This window comes from Ranitomeya variabilis, chromosome 4 (genome assembly GCF_051348905.1).
Source record: "Ranitomeya variabilis isolate aRanVar5 chromosome 4, aRanVar5.hap1, whole genome shotgun sequence".
Classification (NCBI taxonomy): Eukaryota; Metazoa; Chordata; class Amphibia; order Anura; family Dendrobatidae; genus Ranitomeya; species Ranitomeya variabilis.
The window spans coordinates 50,725,457-50,748,095 of record NC_135235.1 but is presented as its reverse complement, the minus strand read 5'-3'; the positions used below and the strand labels follow the sequence as shown (position 1 = coordinate 50,748,095).

Sequence of the window (22,639 nt, the reverse complement as noted above, 5' to 3'; positions counted from 1 at the left end):
CTAGGGCTGTTATGATCCGGTGACTTTGGAGCCGCATGGAACTTTCTCTGGAGTAGGTGGAACCTGTACTGACCGCAAACCCTGAACTAACACCGCAACTAGAAGTAGCCGTGGGGTGTGCCTAACAAACCCTAGACACCTCGACACAGCCGGAGGACTAAATACCTCTATAGATAGAAATAGGAATACTATCTTGCCTCAGAGCAGAACCCCAAAGGATAGGCAGCCCCCCACGAATATTGACTGTGAGTAGGAGAGGAAGGACACATGCAGGCAGAAAAACAGAGTTCAGCAAAAGAGGCCACTCTAGCTAAATAGGGAAAGATAGGACAGAATACTAAGCAGTCAGTATTAAAAACCTTCCAAAAACATCCCCAGCAGATAATACAAAAAGTTCCACAATCTAACTAAAGACATGGAATGTATATCTGCAGCTCCAGAGAATCCAACAAGACTGAGAAGATACTGACGCAATCTAAGCTGGCCAAAAAAACAATGAATAGCACTAAATTATTAAGCACACAGCATGTGTGCCAAAGAAACATAAACCAGACACTTATCTTTACTGAATTTGGTAGCAAGGCAGAGGAACCAAGCAAGGACCAACACCTCCAAAAACAATGGACAACTGGCAAGGACTAATGAATCCTGCACGCCTAAATACCCCAGTCAGAACTGCAATCAGCAGATACACCTGCCCAGGACTGCAACTCAGGGACAACTGCATTACCACCTACAACCACCGGAGGGAGCCCAAAAGCAGAATTCACAACATACGGCCCAACCAAACTAGTAGGTCAAATGCATTTTAAAAATTCCTTTAGGCCGAAAGCCTTAAGATTGACGCTCAGCTATATTCAGTGGAGGAGAACACCAAGGAGCAGCAGACACCGTTACTAGGGCCCAACCAAACAAGTAGGTCAAGTGCAGTGTAATATCTGATATAGCCCGAAAATTGAAGCTCAGCTGTGTTCAGTGGAGGAGAACACCAAGGAGCAGCAGACACCGTTACTAGGGCCCAACCAAACTAGTAGGCCAAATGCAGTTTAAAAATTCCTTTAGGCAGAAAGCCTCAAGATTGAAGCTCAGCTATATTCAGTGGAGGAGAACACCAAGGAGCAGCAGACACCGTTACTAGGGCCCAACCAAACAAGTAGGTCAAATGCAGTGTAATATCTGATATAGCCCGAAAATTGAAGCTCAGCTGTGTTCAGTGGAGGGGAACACCAAGCAGCGGCAGACACCGTTAATAGGCCAAACCAAACAAGTAGGCCAAATGCAGTGTAATATCTCATATAGCCTGAAGATTGAAGCTCTGCTATATTCAGTGGAGGAGAACACCAAGGAGCAGCAGACACCGTTACTAGGGCCCAACCAAACTGGTAGGCCAAATGCAGTTTAAAAATTCCTATAGGCCGAAAGCCTGAAGATTGAAGCTCAGCTATATTCAGTGGAGGAGAACACCAATGAGCAGCAGACACCGTTACTAGGGCCCAATCAAACAAGTAGGCCAAATGCAGTTTAATATCTGACATCGGATGAAAACTGAGGCTCAGCTTTGTTGAGCGGAGGACAACTGTAATGGGAGGCAGACACAGTTAGTAGGCAAAAATAAGAAAGTAGGCAAAATGCAGTTCAAAATTGGTCAGTGGAGTACACAGGCAGCATAGCTTTGTTCAGCGGAGGACAACTGTAATAAGTGGCTCAGACAGACAGAGTAGGCCTACAATTAAAAAAGGTGGCAAATTGCAGTTCAATATTTGTAATAGGAGTACACTGTCGGCATAGCGTGGTTCAGTGGTGGAGGACAAGTGTAATTAGTGGCTCTGACACACTGAGTAGGCGTAAAATAAAAAAGAAGGCTATATACAGTTCACAATTGGTAAGAGGAGTACACAGGCGGCCTTGCCGGGTTCAGCGGTGGAGGACAACTGTTGTGAGAGTCTGACACAGTTACTAGGACAAAATAAATAAATTGGCTAAATGCTGTTCTAGATTGGTAAGAGGAGTACACAGGCGGCATAGCTAGGTTCAGGGAAGGAGGAGGACAACTGTAATAAGTGGCTCAGACAAACTGAGTAGTCATAAAATAAAACAGTTGGCTGAATGCAGTTCCAAATTGGTAACAGGAGTACACAGGCGGCATAGCTGGGTTAAGCGGAGGACTACTGTAATAAGTGGCTCAGACAGACAGACAGACAGAGGCCTAACCTAAAAAAAGTGTCTAAATGCGGTTCGAAACTGCTAGCAGGACTAACCAGGCTGCCAAGCTTGTTTCAGGGGGGGACAGTTGTAATGTTGGGACAGACAGACAGACAGACAGGGGCCTAACCTAAAAAAAGGTGGCTAAATGCAGTTCAAAACTGATAGTAGGACTAACCAGGTGGCCTAGCTTGTTTCAGGGGGGGCAGTTGTAATGCTGGGACAGACGGACAGACAGAGACCTAACCTAAGAAAAGGTGGCTAAATGCAGTTCAAAACTGATAGCAGGACTAACCAGGCGGCCTAGCTTGTTTCAGGGGGGGGACAGTTGTAATGTTAGGACAAACAGACAGACAGACAGAGGCCTAACCTAGAAAAATGTGTCTAAATGCAGTTCCAAACTGATAGCAGGACTAACCAGGCGGCCTAGCTGGTTTCAGGGGGGGACAGTTGTAATGTGTGGAGCAGACAGACACAGACAGAGGCCTAACATAAAAGAAGGTAGCTAAATGCAGGTCAAAACTGCTAGCAGGATGAACCAGGCGGTCTAGCTTGTTTCAGGGGGGGGGACAGTTGTAATGTGTGGCGAAGACAGATAGACAGACAGACAGAGGCCTAACCTATAAAAAGGTGTCTAAATGCAGTTCAAAACTGCTAGCAGGACTAAGCAGGCGGCCTAGCTTGTTTCAGAGGGGGGGACAGTTGTAATGTGTTGCGCCGACAGACAGACAGACAGAGGCCTTACCTAAAAAAAGGTGTCTAAATGCAGTTCGAAACTGATAGCAGGACTAACCAGGCGGCCTAGCTGATTTCAGGGGGGGACAGTTGTAATGTGTGGAGCAGGCAGACACAGACAGAGGCCTAACATAAAAGAAGGTGGCTAAATGCAGGTCAAAACTGCTAGCAGGACGAACCAGGCGGCCTAGCTTGTTTCAGGGGGGGGGACAGTTGTAATGTGTGACGAAGACTGACAGACAGACAGACAGAGGCCTAATCTATAAAAAAGGTGTCTAAATGCAGTTCAAAACTGCTAGCAGGACTAAGCAGGCGGCCTAGCTTGTTTCAGAGGGGGACAGTTGTAATATGTGGCGAAGACAGAGAGACAGACAGACAGAGGCCTAACCTAAAAAAAGGTGTCTAAATGCAGTTTAAAACTGCTAGCAGGACTAACCAGGCAGCCTAGCTTGTTTCAGTGTGGGAGGACAACAGTTAGGAGAGGCTGACACAGTTACTAGGCACAAATAAGTAAGTAGGCTACATGCAGTTCACAATCGGTAACAGTAGTACAGAGGTGGCATAGCTTTGTTAAGCGGGGGTCAACTGTTAGAAGTGGCTGACAAAGTTAGTAGGCCAAATTACTAAAATGGGCTAAATGTCAGCCAAGGAATTGGTCATAACTAAACTGGTGGCATAGCTAGGTACAGGGGTGGGCTCCTCTGCAGAGTTGCAGACAGGGGTAGTTAGCGCAAAGTATTAAGGGGTCTAAATGGAGGCCACGGCCCCTGTATTTTTTTACTATCATCTAACATTTCAACAAATTTGTTATGGCAGTGCCATTTAAGGATTTAACAGCACAGACTACACAGTGGTGGGGCAGGGAGAGGTAAGTTTTGCAAGTGTTAGAGCACAGTTCGAGCTGGGGAGGAATACTCTCTCGTGGGCGGCGGTACTGGCCCAGGGCCCCTCATATTACGACGGTGTGTCTGACGTTGGTTGTGCACCACCACAGTCAGAGACACTTCATTGTACTATGAGGGACCCTGTGCCAGTGCCGTGGCCCTAGAGTGGGCACACCCACCTGTCCAGGCAAACGGCACTTGCACGGGTGCTTGCACCCTGTTGTGAACACAGCCCTGTGGGGGGAGTTAGCCTATTTAGGGAGGTATACAAATGGCCTATGCTGGACATTCGGCACCTGCAAATGGCGGAATTGGAGCAGTCAGTAAGAAGAGGCCAAAAACAAGAAATTTTTCTGGCAAGCTACGTGTCAGCAGGGGAAGGTGGGGCAAAATAATTTGAAATCCATGATTGGTTCATTTTAATGAAGGTTAGATCATCAACATTTCGGGGAGCCAGACGTGTCATTTTTTCGGTCAGTATTGAACCAGCAGCACTGAAGACTCTTTCTGAGAGCACACTAGCAGCTGGGCAAGAGAGCTCCTGTAATGCATATTCTGCCAATTCGGGCCAGGTGTCTAGTTTACATGCCCAGTAGTGTTGAGCGATACCGTCCGATACTTGAAAGTATCGGTATCGGAAAGTATCGGCCGATACCGGCAAAGTATCGGATCCAATCCGATACCGATACCCGATACCAATACAAGTCAATGGGACTCAAGTATCGGACGGTATTCCTGATGGTTCCCAGGGTCTGAAGGAGAGGAAACTCTCCTTCAGGCCCTGGGATCCATATTAATGTGTAAAATAAAGAATTAAAATAAAAAATATTGCTATACTCACCTCTCCGACGCAGCCTGCACCTTACCGAGGGAAGCGGCAGCGTTCTTTGTTTAAAATTCGCGCTTTTCTTTCCTTACGTGAGGTCCCGGCTTGTGATTGGTTGCGTGCCGCCCATGTGACCGCAACGCAACCAATCACAGCAAGCCGTGACGTAATTTCAGGTCATTCAGTATTTTAAAATTACGCTCCAGCTTTGTGATTGGTTGCGTCGCAGTCACATGGGCGACGCAACCAATCACAGCAAGCCGTGACGTAATTTCAGGTCCTTAAGGATTTTAAAATTACGTCCCGGCTTTGTGATTGGTTGCGCCGCAGTCACATGGGCGACGCAACCAATCACAAGCCGTGACGTCACGGGAGGTTGGACACGCGCGCATTTTAAAATGCGCGCGTGTCCAGCCTCCCGTGACGTCCCGGCTTGTGATTGGTTGCGTCGCTGTCAACCAATCACAAGCCGGGAGGCTGGACACGCGCGAATTTTAAAATGCGCGCGAGTCCAGCCTCCCGTGACGTCCCGGCTTGTGATTGGTTGCGTCGCTGTCAACCAATCACAAGCCGGGAAGCCATTTTAAAATGCGCGCGTGTCCAGCCTCCCGTGACGTCCCGGCTTGTGATTGGTTGCGTCGCTGTCAACCAATCACAAGCCGGGAGGCTGGACACGCGCGAATTTTAAAATGCGCGCGGGTCCAGCCTCCCGTGACGTCCCGGCTTGTGATTGGTTGCGTCGCTGTCAACCAATCACAAGCCGGGAAGCCATTTTAAAATGCGCGCGTGTCCAGCCTCCCGTGACGTCCCGGCTTGTGATTGGTTGCGTCGCTGTCAACCAATCACAAGCCGGGAGGCTGGACACGCGCGAATTTTAAAATGCGCGCGAGTCCAGCCTCCCGTGACGTCTCGGCTTGTGATTGGTTGCGTCGCTGTCAACCAATCACAAGCCGGGAGGCTGGACACGCGCGCATTTTAAAATGGCTTCCCGGCTTGTGATTGGTTGACAGCGACGCAACCAATCACAAGCCGGGACGTCACGGGAGGCTGGACTCGCGCGCATTTTAAAATTCGCGCGTGTCCAGCCTCCCGGCTTGTGATTGGTTGACAGCGACGCAACCAATCACAAGCCGGGACATCACGGGAGGCTGGACACGCGCGCATTTTAAAATGCGCGCGTGTCCAGCCTCCCGTGACGTCACGGCTTGTGATTGGTTGCGTCGCCCATGTGACTGCGGCGCAACCAATCACAAAGCCGGGACGTAATTTTAAAATCCTTAAGGACCTGAAATTACATCACGGCTTGCTGTGATTGGTTGCGTCGCCCATGTGACTGCGACGCAACCAATCACAAAGCTGGAGCGTAATTTTAAAATACTGAATGACCTGAAATTACGTCACGGCTTGCTGTGATTGGTTGCGTTGCAGTCACATGGGCGGCACGCAACCAATCACAAGCCGGGACCTCACGTAAGGAAAGAAAAGTGCAAATTTTAAACAAAGAACGCTGCCGCTTCCCTCGGTAAGGTGCAGGCTGCGTCGGAGAGGTGAGTATAGCAATATTTTTTATTTTAATTCTTTCTTTTACACATTTTTACATTAATGTTGTTTCGATACCGATACCCGATACCACAAAAGTATCGGATCTCGGTATCGGAATTCCGATACCCGCAAGTATCGGCCGATACCCGATACTTGCGGTATCGGAATGCTCAACACTAATGCCCAGTAATCAAAGGGGAATGACCTGTGAGGGAGAACATCGATATTGGCGGAAAAATAGTTGGTAACCATACTGGACAAATGCTGTCTCCTGTCACTTTGAATCGATGCAGCAGTACCTGCCGTGTCTGCGGTCATTGCGAAATCACTCCACAACCTGGTGAGAAATCCCCTCTGTCCAATGCCACTTCGGCTTTGTGCACCTCTAGCACATCTGCCATGTTGCCCCCAACAGCTCGTGCGAGAACTATCAGCGCCGCTGTGTGTTGGGAATGCCTGAACCAAACGGTCTACAAGAATTGCTTGTTTGGTAGCCAATATTTGCTCAAGGTTCTCATGTGGCATGATATTTTGTAATTTGCCTTTGTATCGTGGATCCAGGAGGCAGGCCAACCAGTAATCATCATCGGTCATCATTTTAATAATGCGGGGGTCCCGTTTTAGGATACGCAAGGCATACTCTGCCATTTGGGCCAAAGTTCCAGGTGACAATTCACTGCTTGTGCTGGGTTGAGGAGCACTTTCTTGAAAATCTACCTCACTTGTGGACCGCAAAAACCCTGTACCTGACCTTGCAATGCCACCAGTTTCTATTGCCCCCTGAGAAGCATCCTCCTCCCATAGATATTCAGCCCCAACATCCTCCTCCTCCTCCTCCTCTTCATCCGCCACCTCGTTCCGGAGAATTCCCTGACCAGACAATGGCTGACTGTCATCAAGGCTTCCCTCCTCCTCGGCCGCAGACGCCTGCTCCTTGATGTGCGTCAAACTTTGTATCAGCAGACGCATTAGTGAGATGCTCATGCTTATGATGGCATCGTCTGCACTGACCAGCCGTGTGCATTCCTCAAAACACTGAAGGACTTAACAGAGGTCTTGGAGCTTCGACCACTGCACAGCAGACAACTCCATGTCTGCCATCCAACTGCCTGCCCGTGTATGTGTATCCTCCCACAAATACATGACAGCACACCTCTGTTCGCACAGCCTCTGAAGCATGTGCAGTGTAGAGCTCCACCTTGTTGCAACGTCTATTATTAGGCAGTGCTGGTGAAGATTCAGCGATCGCTGATGGTTAAGCATATGGCTAGAGTGTACGGGTGACCGGCGGATGTGCGAGCAAAGTCTGCGCACCTTCAGGAGCAGGGCTGGTAAATCAGGGTAATTCTTGAGGAAGCACTGCACCACAAGGTTCAAGGTGTGAGCCAGGCAAGGTATGTGTTTCATTTCAGCTGCTATGGCAGCCCTAAAATTCCTTCCGTTATCACTGACTACCTTGCCTGCCTCAAGATGTACACTGCCCAGCCATGAATGAGTTTCTTGCTGCAAGAACTCAGCCAGAACTTCCACGGTGTGTCTGTTGTCGCCCAAACATTTCATTTCATTGGGCAGCATGGTGGCGCAGTGGTTAGCACAGCAGCCTTGCAGCGCAGGAGTCCTGGGTTCTAATCCCCCCTTGGACAACATCTGCAAAAGAGTTTGTATGTTCTCTCCGTGTTTGTGTGGGTTTCCTCTGGGCACTCCGGTTTCCTCCCACATTCCAAAGACATACTGATAGGGAATTTAGATTGTGAGCTCCATCAGGGACAGCGATGATAATGTGTACAAACTGTAAAGCGCTGCGTAATATGTTAGTGCTATATAAAAATAATATTATTATTATTATTTCCAACACAGCCTGCTGACGCTTACCACAAGCTGTTCCACAATGGGACACCACGGGTGCAACACTGGCAGCTGCGGATGGAGTGTTCATGTGACTGAGCTATGTGGATGAGCTTTCGATTCTGGAGGAGGAGGAGGTGCAAACGCCTACAGCCAACTGTTTCCCAGACCGTGGGCTAGGCAGAACTGTGCCACTATGGCTGTCCCCTGTGGACCCTGCATCCATCACATTAACCCAGTGTGCCATGATGGACATGTAACGTCCCTGGCCATGCCTACAGGTCCATGCATCAGTTGTGTTGTGCGCCTTTCTACTGACCGAATGCCTCAGTCCATGGATAATGCATTCTTTGACATGTTCGTGGAGTGATGGGTTGGCTTTTCTCGCAAAGAAGTGTTGACTGGGTTGGTCATAGCGTGGTGCTGCGTAGGCCATCAGGGCTTTGAACGCTTCGCTTTCAACCAACTGGTAGGGCATCATCTCTAACGAGATTAGTCGGGCAATGTAGCCGTTCAAACCCTGTGTACGTGGATGAGAGGAAGAGTACTTTCTTTTCCTATCAAGAGTCTCTTGTAGGCTGAGCTGGACTGGAGAGCTGCATATGGTGGAAGTAGCGGGGGTGGTGGTGGACATGGCAGATTGAGAGAGGCTTGGTGATGCTATTCTTGATGTGGGCCTACCTACAGTGTTTACAACCAAGAAACTTGTGATTCCCTGACTGCTTTGGCTTTGCGACAATACCTCCACATTTGTTACTGGTGGTGTCATAACCGGTCGGCTTTCAGTGAGAGAAGCAATGTAGCATTGCTGACTAGCTTCATTCTGAGCGGGTGCACCAACGTTACGGGACGTTTGGTAGTTAGTCCAGGCTTGCAAGTGCATGCTGGATAAATGTCTACGCATGCACATTGTATTTAAATTTTTCACATTCTGCCCTCTGCTAAAGGTCCTTGAGCATTTCTTACAGATAACTTTGCACTGATCATTCGGATCTTGGTTAAAAAATTGCCAGACTGCACTCTTCCTACTATCGAATACCTTTTCAGGCATTGCACGCTGTGCTACTGTTACCGGATGGCCATGCTGTCCTACAACTGTTTTTGGTTTGGACACACGTTTTTGGCCAGATACGGGCCTGCCAGATGAAAGCTGTTGCGATGTTGGTACCTGCTACGGCTCATCCTCCTCCGCTTCAGAGCTACTGCCAGCGGCACCCTGTTCCCCCAATGGCTGCCAATCGGGGTCAATAACTGGGTCATCTATCACCTCCTCTTCAATGTCCTGTGCACCTTCCTCTGTGTCACTGTGTAAGGTACTATAGCATTCGGGACGGGGCACCATAGTCTCATCAGGGTCAGATTCTGGCTCAGTACACTGCGAGGGCAATGTTGTGATCTGGGTCAATGGAACAGCATAATAATCTAGCTGTGGCTGTGCATCTGTGCACTCCATGTTCGATTCATCTTGTAATGGGCTTTGAACTATTTCCCTTTCTAACCCTGGCACTGTATGTGTAAAGAGCTCCATGGAGTAAATTGTAGCGTCGCCTGCCGCATCCGTCACTTTTGCTTTGGGTGAAGGACACAAGGAAGCGACTTGTTCCTGACTGAGCATCCACTGACGACTCGCTGCTTTTACATTTGGAACTTTCGGAAGAGGCGAAAGAGCTAGAGGCTGAGTCAGCAAGGAAAGCCAAAACTTTTTCCAGCTGCTGCGGCTTTAAAAGCGGTTTTCCTACTCCCAGGAAAGGGAGCCTTCGAGGCCTTGTGTGGCCAGACGATGATGCTGACTCAACAACTTGAGCCTTAGGTGCTATTTTGCTTTTCCCACTACCACCAGATGCTCCACCACACCACCATCATTACCAGCTGGCAATGACCGACCACGGCTACGACATCTTCCACCAGACTTCCTCATTCTTGGTAAAATGTAACCAAACTAACAACCGTTATATGGAACTGTAAAACAAGGTAGAAGGTGTATGTAAACTTGTTGTGAATTTAAATCTCCCTTTCTATATGTGTGGGAGACTGCTGCAAAATTCAGGCCCACTGTATTACACTACACAGTATAAGTGGCGGAAAGTGACTGGCAGATACACGCCAAACAGAACAGACGCAGATGCACTTAGTAGCAGTATAAATCTCCCTTTTTATGTGTGGGAGACAGCAGAAAAAATTAGGCCCACTGTATTACACTACACAGTTTGAGTGGCAGAAAGTGGCTGGCAGATATGCCACAAACAGGACTGAGCTGATGCACTTTGTGGCAGTTTAATTCTCCCTTTTTATGTGTGGGAGACAGCAGAAAAAAACCGGGACCACTGTATTACACTACACAGTTTGAGTGGCAGAAAGTGGCTAGCAGATATGCCACAAACAGGACTGACACAGATGCACTTTGTGGCAGTATAAATCTCGCTTTTTATGTGTGGGAGACAGCAGAAAAAAACCAGGCCCACTGTATTACACTACACCGTTTGAGTGGCAGACAGTGGCTGGCAGATATGCCACAAACAGGACTGACGCAGATGCACTTAGTGGCAGTATAAATCTCCCTTTTTATGTGTGGGAGACAGCAGAAAAAAACCAGGACCACTGTATTACACTGCACAGTTTGAGTGGCAGAAAGTGGCTGGCAGATATGCCAGAAACAGGACTGACGCAGATGCATTTTGTGGCAGTATAAATCTCCCTTTTTATGTGTGGGAGACAGCAGAAAAAAACCAGGCCCACTGTATTACACTACACAGTTTCAGTGGCAGACAGTGGCTGGCAGATATGCCACAAACAGGACTGACGCAGATGCACTTTGTGGCAGTATAAATCTCCCTTTTTATGTGTGGGAGACAGCAGAAAAAAACAAGGCCCACTGTATTACACTACACAGTTTGAGTGGCAGAAAGTGGCTGGCAGATATGCCACAAACAGGACTGATGAAGATGCACTTTGTGGCAGTACAAATCTCCCTTTTTATGTGTGGGAGACAGCAGAAAAAAACAAGGCCCACTGTATTACACTACACAGTTTCAGTGGCAGACTGTGGCTGGCAGATATATTTAAAAAAAAAGGGACTGTACTACAATAACAATCTCCCTACAATGATCTCAGTCAGGACAAGTATGGCAGCCAGCAATAAAAAGGACTGCTGCACACAAAAGTATGGACAAATAAACAAGAGAACTTTGCAGAAAGGAAAGAGCAACAGGATTTTTGCTTTTAAAAAAGCAGTTGGTTTGCACAGCGGCGTACACACTGCAACGCAGCTATCAGGGAACCTTATAAGCTACAGAGCTGATGCACAGAAATCTAGCCTCCACTTTCCCTGCAAAAAAAAGGTGGTGTTGGACAGTGGAAATCGCTACAGCACAAGTGGTTTGGGGGTTAATCTTTCCTCCCTAACATTATCCCTGCTTCTGACGAAGCTGCAGCAAACTCTCTCTATGCTGCAATCGGCAAAAATAAGATGCACGCCCCTTTATAGCCCCTGTGATGCCGCAGAAAGCAAGCCAATCACTGCCCTGCCCTTCTCTAAGATGGTGGGGACCGAGACCTATGTCATCACGCTGCCCACACTCTACGTGCACCTTCATTGGCTGAGAAATGGGACTTAAAGTGTCATATGAAACGCGACTTTGGCGCGAAGATTGCCGAGCGCATGGCCGATCCCACGCTGGGATCGGGTCGGGCTTCACGAAACCCGACTTTTCCAAAAGTCGGCGACTTTTGAAATTGTCCGATCCGTTTCACTCAACCCTAGTTATTGGCTATAAAATTGGCTTTTGAAGAATGGAGGCATTTTTTGGAGGGGGCGGTTCATCGGATCACGGTGATTACTGACTACTAGTGTTGAGCATTCCGATACCGCAAGTATCGGGTATCGGCCGATATTTGCTGTATCGGAATTCCGATACCGAGATCTGATACTTTTGTGGTATCGGGTATCGGTATCGAAACAACATTAATGTAAAAATGTGTAAAAGAGAGAATTAAAATAAAAAATATTGCTATACTCACCTCTCCGACGCAGCCTGGACCTTACCGAGGGAAGCGGCAGCGTTTTTTGTTTAAAATTCGTGCTTTTCTTTCCTTACGTGAAGTCTCGGCTTGTGATTGGTCGCGTGCCGCCCATGTGGCGGTGACGCAACCAATCACAGCAAGCCGTGACGTAATTTCAGGTCATTCAGTATTTTAAAATTACGCTCCGGCTTTGTGATTGGTTGCGTCGCAGTCACATGGGCGACGCAACCAATCACAGCAAGCCGTGACGTAATTTCAGGTCCTTAAGGATTTTAAAATTACGTCCCAGCTTTGTGATTGGTTGCGTCACAGTCACATGGGCGACGCAACCAATCACAAGCCGTGACGTCACGGGAGGCTGGACACGCGCGCATTTTAAAATGCGCGCGTGTCCAGCCTCCCGTGACGTCCCGGCTTGTGATTGGTTGCGTCGCGGTCAACCAATCACAAGCCGGGAGGCTGGACATGCGTGCATTTTAAAATGCGCGCATGTCCAGCCTCCCGTGACGTCCCGGCTTGTGATTGGTTGCGTCGCGGTCAACCAATCACAAGCCGGGAGGCTGGACACGCGCGCATTTTAAAATGCGCGCGTGTCCAGCCTCCCGTGACGTCCCGGCTTGTGATTGGTTGCGTCGCGGTAAACCAATCACAAGCCGGGAGGCTAGACACGCGCGCATTTTAAAATGCGCGCGTGTCCAGCCTCCCGTGACGTCACGGCTTGTGATTGGTTGCGTCGCCCATGTGACTGCGACGCAACCAATCACAAAGCCGGGACGTAATTTTAAAATCCTTAAGGACCTGAAATTACATCACGGCTTGCTGTGATTGGTTGCGTCGCCCATGTGACTGCGACGCAACCAATCACAAAGCCGGAGCGTAATTTTAAAATACTGAATGACCTGAAATTACGTCACGGCTTGCTGTGATTGGTTGCATCGCCGCCACATGGGCAGCACGCGACCAATCACAAGCCGGGACTTCACGTCACGTAAGGAAAGAAAACCGCAAATTTTAAGCAAACAACGCTGCCGGTTCCCTCGCTGAGGTTCAGGCTGCGTCGGAGAGGTGAGTATAGCAATATTTTTTATTTTAATTCTTTCTTTTACACATTAATATGGATCCCAGGGCCTGAAGGAGAGTTTCCTCTCCTTCAGACCCTGGGAACCATCAGGATACCGTCCGATACTTGAGTCCCATTGACTTGTATTGGTATCGGGTATCGGTATCGGATTGGATCCGATAATTTGCCGGTATCGGCCGATACTTTCCGATACCGATACTTTCAAGTATCGGACGGTATCGCTCAACACTATTACTGACCACAAGAACTTGTCTTATATTGAAACTGCCAAACAGTTAACTCCTAGACAGGCTAGGTGGTCGCTTTTTTTCTCTTGTTTTCATTTTTCAATCACTTTTCGGCCTTGTTCCAAGAATGTCAAGGCTGATGCCTTATCTCGCAGTTTTGATCCGATATCAGCCCCGAACCTCCTTCCTCCATTCTTCAGCATGGGGTGGTTGTTGTGGGGGTATCCTCTGAATTGGAGCAGGAGATTCGAAAAGCTCAGTCTCTTGCTCCTCCCTCTTTGCCTGTCAATAAGCTTTTTGTCCCAGTTCAGTACAGATTGAGGATTCTCCGGGAGTTCCACGATTCTGCTCTTAGTGGTTACCCGGGGATCTCTGCCACCCGGAAAGCTATTGCTAGGCTGTTTTGTTGGCCCTCCATGAACTCTGATATTGTGTTTGTGTCTGCTTGTGATACCTGTGCCCATGCTAAGAGCTCCCATAACTGGCCGGCTGGGGAATTGGTGCCATTACCAATTCCAGATAAACCTTGATCTCCCTCCTTCCAATGGCAAAACTGCAATCTGGGTAGTGGTTGACAGATTCAGTAAGCAAGCGCATTTTGTACCTCTGGCAGAATTGCCTAATGCTGAGACACTATCTAGATTGTTTGTTGAGCACGTTGTATGGCTGCATGGCGTGCCTTTGAGTGTGGTTTCTGATAGAGGGGTACAATTTGCGTCAAAATTTTGGAGGGCATTTTGTAAAAGATTGGGTATTTGTTTGACCTTCTCTGCTTACCATCCTGAGACCAATGGGCAGACGGAGAGGACCAATCATTCACTTGAACAGATTTTGAGGTGTCTTGCTACGTCTCTGCAGGATTATTGGTGTTCTTTGTATTGGTGTGCTTTGTTGCCCGTGGCTGAATTTGCATTTAATTATAGGATTAACCAGTCCACGGGCACCTCTCCATTCTTCTGTAACTATGGTTTTCACCCCCATTTTGGTGAATTTTCTAGGCTGGATTCAGGATGTCCACGGGCTGATACGGCAATGCAACGGTTGGGGGAGATGTGGAGGGAGGTCCAGAAGAACATTAGGAAGGCTCTGGGCAAACATAAACTTTTTGCTGATAAGCGACAGTCTGTAGGACCTATATTCCTGGTAGGAGATAAAGTGTGGTTGTCTACCAAGAACATTCATCTAAAGATTCCTTCTGCTAAGCTTGGTCCCAGGATTATTGGTCCTTACGAGATCATTGAGGTGGTAAATCCAGTTGCCTTTCATTTACACCTTCCTCAGTCACTTCGGATCCCCAATGTGTTCCATAAATCCCTTCTTAAGTCCTTTGTACCATCTTCCGCTGGGCCTCCATCCCCTCCGCCTCCTGTCTCTGTGGATGGTCAGACCGAGTTTGAAATTGAACGGATCGTATGGTCCGTAGTTCACTTCAGTATTTAGTCCATTGGAGGGCTTATGGTCCTGAGGATCGATCTTGGGTCCCGGCGCGATCTGTCCATGCTGATTGATTGATCCGGGCATTTTATTCACATTATCCTGGGAAACCTGGGGGTCCGGTGGCCCCCTCTTGAGAGGAGGGCACTGTCATGATCCGTTCCAGGGTTTATTAGCGTCTGCCCTTTTTTGGATGAATCATGTCAAGGGTTAACTTTGCTCTGCCTCATTCTGGGTTCAGGTTTGCTATTTAGCTCCCATGAATCTTGCTGGCAGTGTCAGCTATAGTTCTGTCTTCGGCTTGTGAACCTGACTCTGGAAGCCCTTGGTTTGTCCTGCTGTGAACCCTGACTTGACCTGTGTCTGTTATCTCCCTTTGTCTGCCCTTTCCCAGCATTTGTTTGTTCTGCTTGATTCTCTGATTCTGACCTCCTGGCTTGGCTATTGACTCTGTTTCGATTTGTCCCTATTGTACTGTATTTTGCCCGTCCTGGTTTACTGATCTCTTGCTATGTCCTGACTATCCTTTCTGTTTAAATCCTTTTTGTACTGTTGTGCTATCTTGTGCTCTGACTCAGCTTTTCTGACTACTCTCCTGCCACTAGTTGGCATCTGTTCTGCTGCTCAGTGTGTGCAGTCTCGCTTCCCTATCAAGCTCCCCCTGGTGGAGGTTGCACTGTACTGCACTGCAGCTGCATGACAGCTTGCTGCCACATTTTGCTTTCTGTATGTGTACCTGCCTATGTGCCATTACTTGCTACATCTTTTTTGTCAAGTGTTGAATAATTGGCGTTGGAAAGCTTGTCATAAGTTAAAGGTATTGTCATACAAAATGTATGGTATAAGAAAAAGAGGCAAAGGTCAGTTGATGATTTATTCTAATAAAAGCACATACCATAGCTAAAAATGTGGGAGCCCAAGCATCACCATTGGCATTAGCTGTCAGGGCAGTAGTGCTATCAAACAAAGATCACAATTGACCTCTTTTGTCTCCACCAAGCATACTAGTGGGGGGGGGGGAAACAGTGTTATGGAATATATGGCACATCACTCATATCAGCCACAGCAGGATGATGTTACCTCTGACAGTAACACTATCAGTTTGAGTGAGTGTTCTGCACAAAACAAAAATTTATACTATATGCAGTAACATTCCGGTCCTCTTCTGAGCCATGAGGTAGCTCTTCAGATTGTCCAGATCACACTGCGCTCTGTATGTCACAGAAGTGACTTTTACAATCTTAGTCTATGAAGCACCAGAATGAGACTGCAAATGTTTGCATTTTAAAAGAGACTTGTGGCTTTCACATGGAGCACAGTGTGATCTGGATAGTCTGAATTGTTGTCATGTGACTCAGAAGAGGACCGGCAACAACAGAAAAGATGGTGATAGGTGAGCATATTAACACACTGACACTACAATACACACACATATGCACAGGTATAAAGGGAAAAAAGTTAATGGGTGTGCTTAATTAAATTTGTATCCTCTTAATATATTGCGGTCATTATATTATATAGCACTGTGTGCTTGTGAGGGGGTGGAGAGTCGAAGATAAGGTTCATCAAAGTTCCACGGCACTTGTGTCCAAATGCCGCTGTCTACTGAGTAAGCTGGATAAGGTAGAACTGGAAGATGGAAGAAGCATTCCTGGGAGAATAGATTTGAAGAGAGCACCAGGTCAAGAGGCAGCTTTGGCGCAGTTACCAAATATTAAAGGGTAGAGTGTCAAGGTGGGAAGGCAGTTGGCACCAATCAAAAGCAGAGGCAGAATGGCCGAGGAGTGGCCGGAGACCGAGACAGGGTGTTGACTGGGGCAGAGCTGTGGACGGTACTTGGGCCGGTCAGTGCAAAAAGCTCACATAAGGTATTAAGACACTGGCTTCTAAAAACTTGCGGCATAGAGTGAAGTACCAGTGACCCTCGTTAATGCCAGTACAATAATAGAGAATGTTTGAAAGACTTACTGTAGTGACAAGCCTAATGTTGTGGGTGCCACAAGTGAAAGTTAAAGAAGAAAATTAAAGTGCCGTACATACTGAGAAACAGTCAGATAGAATAGAGAATAAGATATTGAACTGTTAAACTGTTGCTATTGACATGACTGCTAATATTGCGTGACTTGATACCCTGTACCCCAAAAAACTGACTGTCTCCATAAGTGACACCTTCATTTCCGTGTTAGGAAAATAAATAGCTTAGTTGGTTACTCCTGCCTCATCTCTAGCTGCGTGTTGCATCCCAGTAACTTGTTCACATATTTACAATTCTTCTCTTTTCCATTAGGTCTATGGCATCCCATGATTAAAATCTGACATGCTGAATTCTCCTAAGCTCTATGTAGAAACAGAAGGTCAGTTTTCCCTACATGAATCATGAATCACTGCAAAGTACCTGGCAGGGGGAGGTGGAGCAGCTAGGTCAGGAGTTGAAGAGGGGAATGATAAATTCAGGGACAAGAGACCTCCTGTTTCTACATAGAGCAGAGAAAAGAGAAGCATTAGCTGGGTAGAAAGGCAAAATGAGCAATTGTACACAGTGTTATTTACTATGATGATTGTAATATATTAATAGGATAAAAACTTTGATCTTAGTGTGTCTTTAATAGTAAATTTGTACATAAATTTCTTCTTCGCACCTTTTTTTACAATGCTCTCTTCCAGTTTCTCCAGGGTCTGTTGTCTCAGCTCGCTGTCTCCTGATAAGGTGAAGGCATACGCCAGAAGAGCCTGGATATGCAGCGATTTAACACTGTCCACTGACTTCCTAAGACAGCTCAGGGCATTTTCCACAATACTTCCCTAAACATGATATAAGCAATAATGCATAATTTTCATAGACATCATATTAGATATATAGTATAAAGCACGTTAACACCCATTGCTGGCACTGCAGAGTGCCTCTGACAAAGGAAAGATGACCAATCAACTGCATCTCTTGCCATTAATTTCTACAAGTGCTCTGCAATTTCCAGGAAATTTTCAGAACTCCTATAGAAATCAATAAAAAACTGTGCATGAGCGGTCACTTGTCCTGTGTCAGTGGTGTGTAACACAGCCCCATTCTGGAGATGGAAGGTCGGGTTCCTGTGGATATGCCTAATAAATATACACAGTGGCAATAACTATTTGAGACTTTTTTAAAGAAATTAAAGATTTGTAACTGCTTAAAACTCCAATATTTTTCATAACTTAACAGTTTTGCAAATGAGCATAAAATTACTCACATTATAAACGTTGTGATGTTCAAGAAGAGCGATAGTGACGTATGCCGTGCACGCAATCTCGCCATCTTCCTATAGTTAAAAAAAGTTTGGAAAACTTAGTTTTATCATAGCAGTGCATATATTTAGGATTTGTCAGGACTACATATAAGCTACATATAAGCGGGAACTCCAGTGAGTCCAAACATTTTCTTAAATTAAGCAACCTAGGGAGATAGTGAACCCATTGTAAGGCTATGTTCACTGTAATAAAAATGCTACATTCAAAATGCCCATTTTTCTGCGTTTTAGCAGTGTTTTTCCGCAGGATTTTTTTGGTGTAGATTTCTTGCGTCATTTTACCTACCATGTTTATTTAATATTTTTAAAAAATAGTTTTAGTTATTTTTGTAAAGAAAATTCTGCAAAAATGCTACAAAAACATTACAGAATCTAAACTAAGCATTTTTGCAGTTTCTTTATTACTTTCAAGAATGTTGAAAGAATTGTTTTACTGCAGATTTAAAAAAAAAAAAAGAAAAAAATACTGCAGTTTTCCAATTCAGTCAAGAAAAAAAAAATGTACTAGGAGATTTTTGAAATCTCATAGCCTTTGGTGTTACTGTAAAAGGCAGCTTTTAATTTGCACAAAAAATGCTGCAAAAAATAAAAAATAAAAAATAAAAAACACAAAGTATGAACATAGCCCAAGCCAGAGTTTTTGAAGATCTCTAGAATTCCGCCTGAAGAAGGAGTCTCTGTGATCTGAAAGATTGCAAACATATATTATTTTCTGGTTAGCCAATAAAGGTATCACTCAGAGAATTCTTTTGTCATCATTGGCAGAAAAGTATTCACATCGCTTTTTCTGGTTAACATGGTACCACAGTATAATTTGTTAATGTACATCACGAAGATCTTTAGGTAGTTCTAGGATCTGCTGGTTACATCACATTACCTAAGAGAATGGAATATGTACCGTAAGTGTGTAGTGCACATTTGTCTGACTCTACTGCATTCACTGAAATTCCTTGATTGCATGCAGAATCCAATAAAAGCAAGCTGCAAGGGGTGGATAAAAATCCCTACATGTTGTTGGAAAGGAGAAGAGTATTGTTTCTGGAGGATACTTTGCTGTCTAAACAGGAAAAAGTTTAGTGGAAGAAGAATAAGGATTATCTGATAGTTTATGGAGGTGTGCGCCTTGCTGCAGGAGATAGAACTCAGCCTGTTGTGAAGATTTTTTAGAGAGATCATGAACAGAGTTATTGACATAAATTAGGGCAAATGTTTGAGATGCTTTGCAATTTTATTTGGGAGATCAGACAAGTCTAAAACAAACTGTGTGCGAATGTGTGAGTTGTAAGGTAGCTGACGGACACATAGTGGATGGGAGATATGTATCACAGAGGTCTTGTCCTCTGTAATGTAAACCTGGAGTAATGCTCTAGTACACATAGTAGTAAGAGGGGTTAATAGGTCATGACAGGGCCGGGTTTAATGTGAGTAGTGAAGAGTTGGGGTAGGGTGGCTGCTAACCATATCTACACCTCTGAGTGTGGTTCATATTGTAAAATGGGACCTGTTTGTCACACGTTTCTATGTGGAGGTGTACAGACTTCCAGGATTGTGTGCCTTTGCTAAAGTACTAAGAAGCTGGACTCTAACAGTCTTGATGTTAATCTACAGGTTAATAGTGTTCTGAACCTGCCCAATGCAGGCACTTAGACCCATACTGCTGGGAGGAAATTAACTTTTATCTTGCTACAAGACCCACATTTTTATTAAATTCACCTAATGGACAAAATGTCCTGACATTTTCCTTTAGAATTTACTAAAAAAAAAACAGAATTCATTGTTCCAGCAATGATCGCAAGCCATCTCAGTCCATATACTGTACATCAAAACAGGCCTGACCTTTGATTCTCCCACCGCCATGTTTCACTGATGGCATGAGGTTTTCAAACTGTCGTGCATAGTACAGTATTTTCTCTTTCTCCAAACATGATGTTTCTCATTTAAAACAGAATGCTCTATATCAGTTTTATCCATCCACAAAAATGTTCACAAAGGCTTCTGGTAGATGAGCAACAATTAGTGATAAGCATGTGTACTCATTGCTCGGGTTTTCCCGAGCACGCTCGGGTTACCTCCGAGTATTTGTTAGTGTTCAGAGATTACGTTTTCATCATGGCAGCTGAATGATTTACAGCTATTAGCCAGGTTGAGTACATGTGGGGGTTGCCTGGTTGCTAGGTAATCCCAACATGTAATCAAGCTGTCTAATAGCTGTAAATCATGCTGCTGAGGCGATGAAAATGTAATCTCCAAGCAGTCATAAATACTCGGAGACCACCCGAGCGTGCTCGGGAAAACCCGAGCAATGAGTACACTCGCTCATCACTAGCAACAATGTACTTTATGGAGAGTAGAGGCTTTCTCCATGCAATCCTGTTGTGTAAACTATAGTTGTTCAGTGTCCTCCTGATTGTGGTCAAATTAACATTTATAGTAGCTAATGAAAGAGAAGACTTTTGTTGCTTACAGGTAACCTTGGGTTCCTCTGTGACCTTATAGACTATTATACGCCATTCTCTTAGAGTGGTCTTTCATGGTGGAGCACTCCTATGTAAGGTGGTAATGATCTTTAATTCCCTTTCTTTAATTTTATTCACTTGTACACAATCTTATTTATTGTGGACTGGTGGAGGTAAAACTTTTTATAGATAGGCTTTTTTTAAACTTTTCCAGCCTAATGAGCATCAATAGCTCCTCTTCTGAGGTCCTCAGATATGTCATTTTTTTTTTACATGACTTAATTCCACAAAAGATATGTTGTGAAATCAAACTTTGATTCTTGTTCGATAAATAAAACAGAATGCCCACTCACACCTGATTGTCACCCCATTGATTGAAAAGACAAGGGTAAATTTCACCTTCAAGTTATCTGCTAATATAAAAGGATCACCTACGTTTGTCACTAACACAGGTGATAGTGCATCGTTTTCGTCAGTTAAAAATGACAAAATCTAATATTTTTTACTTATTTGTTTTATTTGGTTTGGTTTGGTTTAATGCGGCAGCTAGGGTCATCCATCTGGCTAATCGTTACTCGGACGTGTCCGCTCTTCACCAGTCGTTACACTGGCTGCCCATTCATTACAGGATACAATTCAAAGTACTTGTTCTCACCCACAAAGCTCTCCACAGTGCGGCACCCCCTTACATCTCTTCCGTCATTTCTGTCTATTGGCCTAGCCGACCACTGCGCTCAGCAAACGACTTTCGACTAACCTCTGCACTAATCCGTACCTCCCACTCCCGACTCCAAGACTTCTCCCGTGCTGCGCCAATCCTCTGGAATGCTCTACCCCAAGATATTAGGACTAGTGTTGAGCATTCCGATACCGCAAGTACCGGGTATCGGCCGATATTTTTGCGATATCGGGAATCGGGATCGGAATGCATATTCACGTGTAAAATAAAGAATAAAAATAAAAATAGGGATATACTCACCCTCTGACGCGCCCTGGTTGTAACCGCTGCAACCGGCAGCCTCCGTTCCTAAGAATGAGCGAGTGAAGGACCTGCGATGACGTCGCGGTCTTGTGATTGGTCGCGTAACCGCTCATGTGACCGCTCACGTGACCAATCACAAGCCGCAACATCATCGAAAGTCCTTCACTCGCTCATTCTTAGGAACGGAGGCTGCCGGTTGCAGCGGTTACAACCAGGGCACGTCAGAGGGTGAGTATATCCCTATTTTTTATTTTTATTCTTTATTTTACACATGAATATGGATCCCAGGGCCTGAAGGAGAGTTTCCTCTCCTTCAGACCCTGGGAACCATCCAGGATCACTTCCGATATTTGTGTCCCATTGATATTTTTTGGATATCGGCCGATACAATCCGATACCAATACTTTGAAATATCGGAAGGTATTGCTCAACACTAATTAGGACCATCCACAACTTGCATAGTTTTAGGTGCTCGCTCAAAACACATTTGTTCAGAGCTGCCTACCACATTAACTAATCAAAGTCATTTTATGTGTGTGTGTGTAGCCCATTCACTATCTCCATCTACCCCCCACCCCCTGAAGATGGCTGGACCATCATTGTAAATACATCATTGTAAATACACACCTGTACTTTGTATCTCCCCCACCTCATTGTAGATTGTAAGCTCTCACGAGCAGGGTCGTCTTATTTTGTCTTATTTTGCTTTATTACTGTATTGTTAACGTTGTTACCTATGACTGTTGTGATTGAAACTGTTAAACTGTAAAGCGCTGCGGAATATGTTGGCGCTATATAAATAAAGATTATTATTATTATTTGGTTCTCTATATTAAATTATAGGAATTGAGTAAAAATCTGATGTAGTTTTAGGTGAACAAATGAAAAGGATAAAAATATCTCATGTTCACCTTCTGATATGTTCTGTTGTAAATAAAATATGGCTATAAGAGATTTTCAAATCATTGCATTATTGCTTCCTTTACATTTTACACAGTCTCCCAACTTTTTTGGACTCTAATGCACTACCATGAAGGAGGCATCTGATTGGCTGCAACTTTGTTCTGCAGCAGAACAAAGACCCCAAATATACAGTCAATGTCATTAAGAACGATCTTCTG

The 22,639-nt window shown here is 45.6% G+C and overlaps 1 protein-coding gene across 1 annotated transcript in view; it reads right to left on the bottom strand.

Moving 5' to 3' along the window:
* LOC143769708 (alpha-2-macroglobulin-like protein 1) overlaps positions 1-22,639 on the bottom strand; it is a 271,438-nt gene that overhangs the window by 45,667 nt on the left and 203,132 nt on the right. Inside the window, exons 27-28 of the mRNA XM_077258494.1 lie at positions 18,024-18,092; positions 17,436-17,598 (exon numbers count right to left, since the gene is read on the bottom strand). Coding sequence (XP_077114609.1) covers positions 17,436-17,598; positions 18,024-18,092 — 232 coding nt within the window. The remainder of the gene's footprint in view (positions 1-17,435; positions 17,599-18,023; positions 18,093-22,639) is intronic.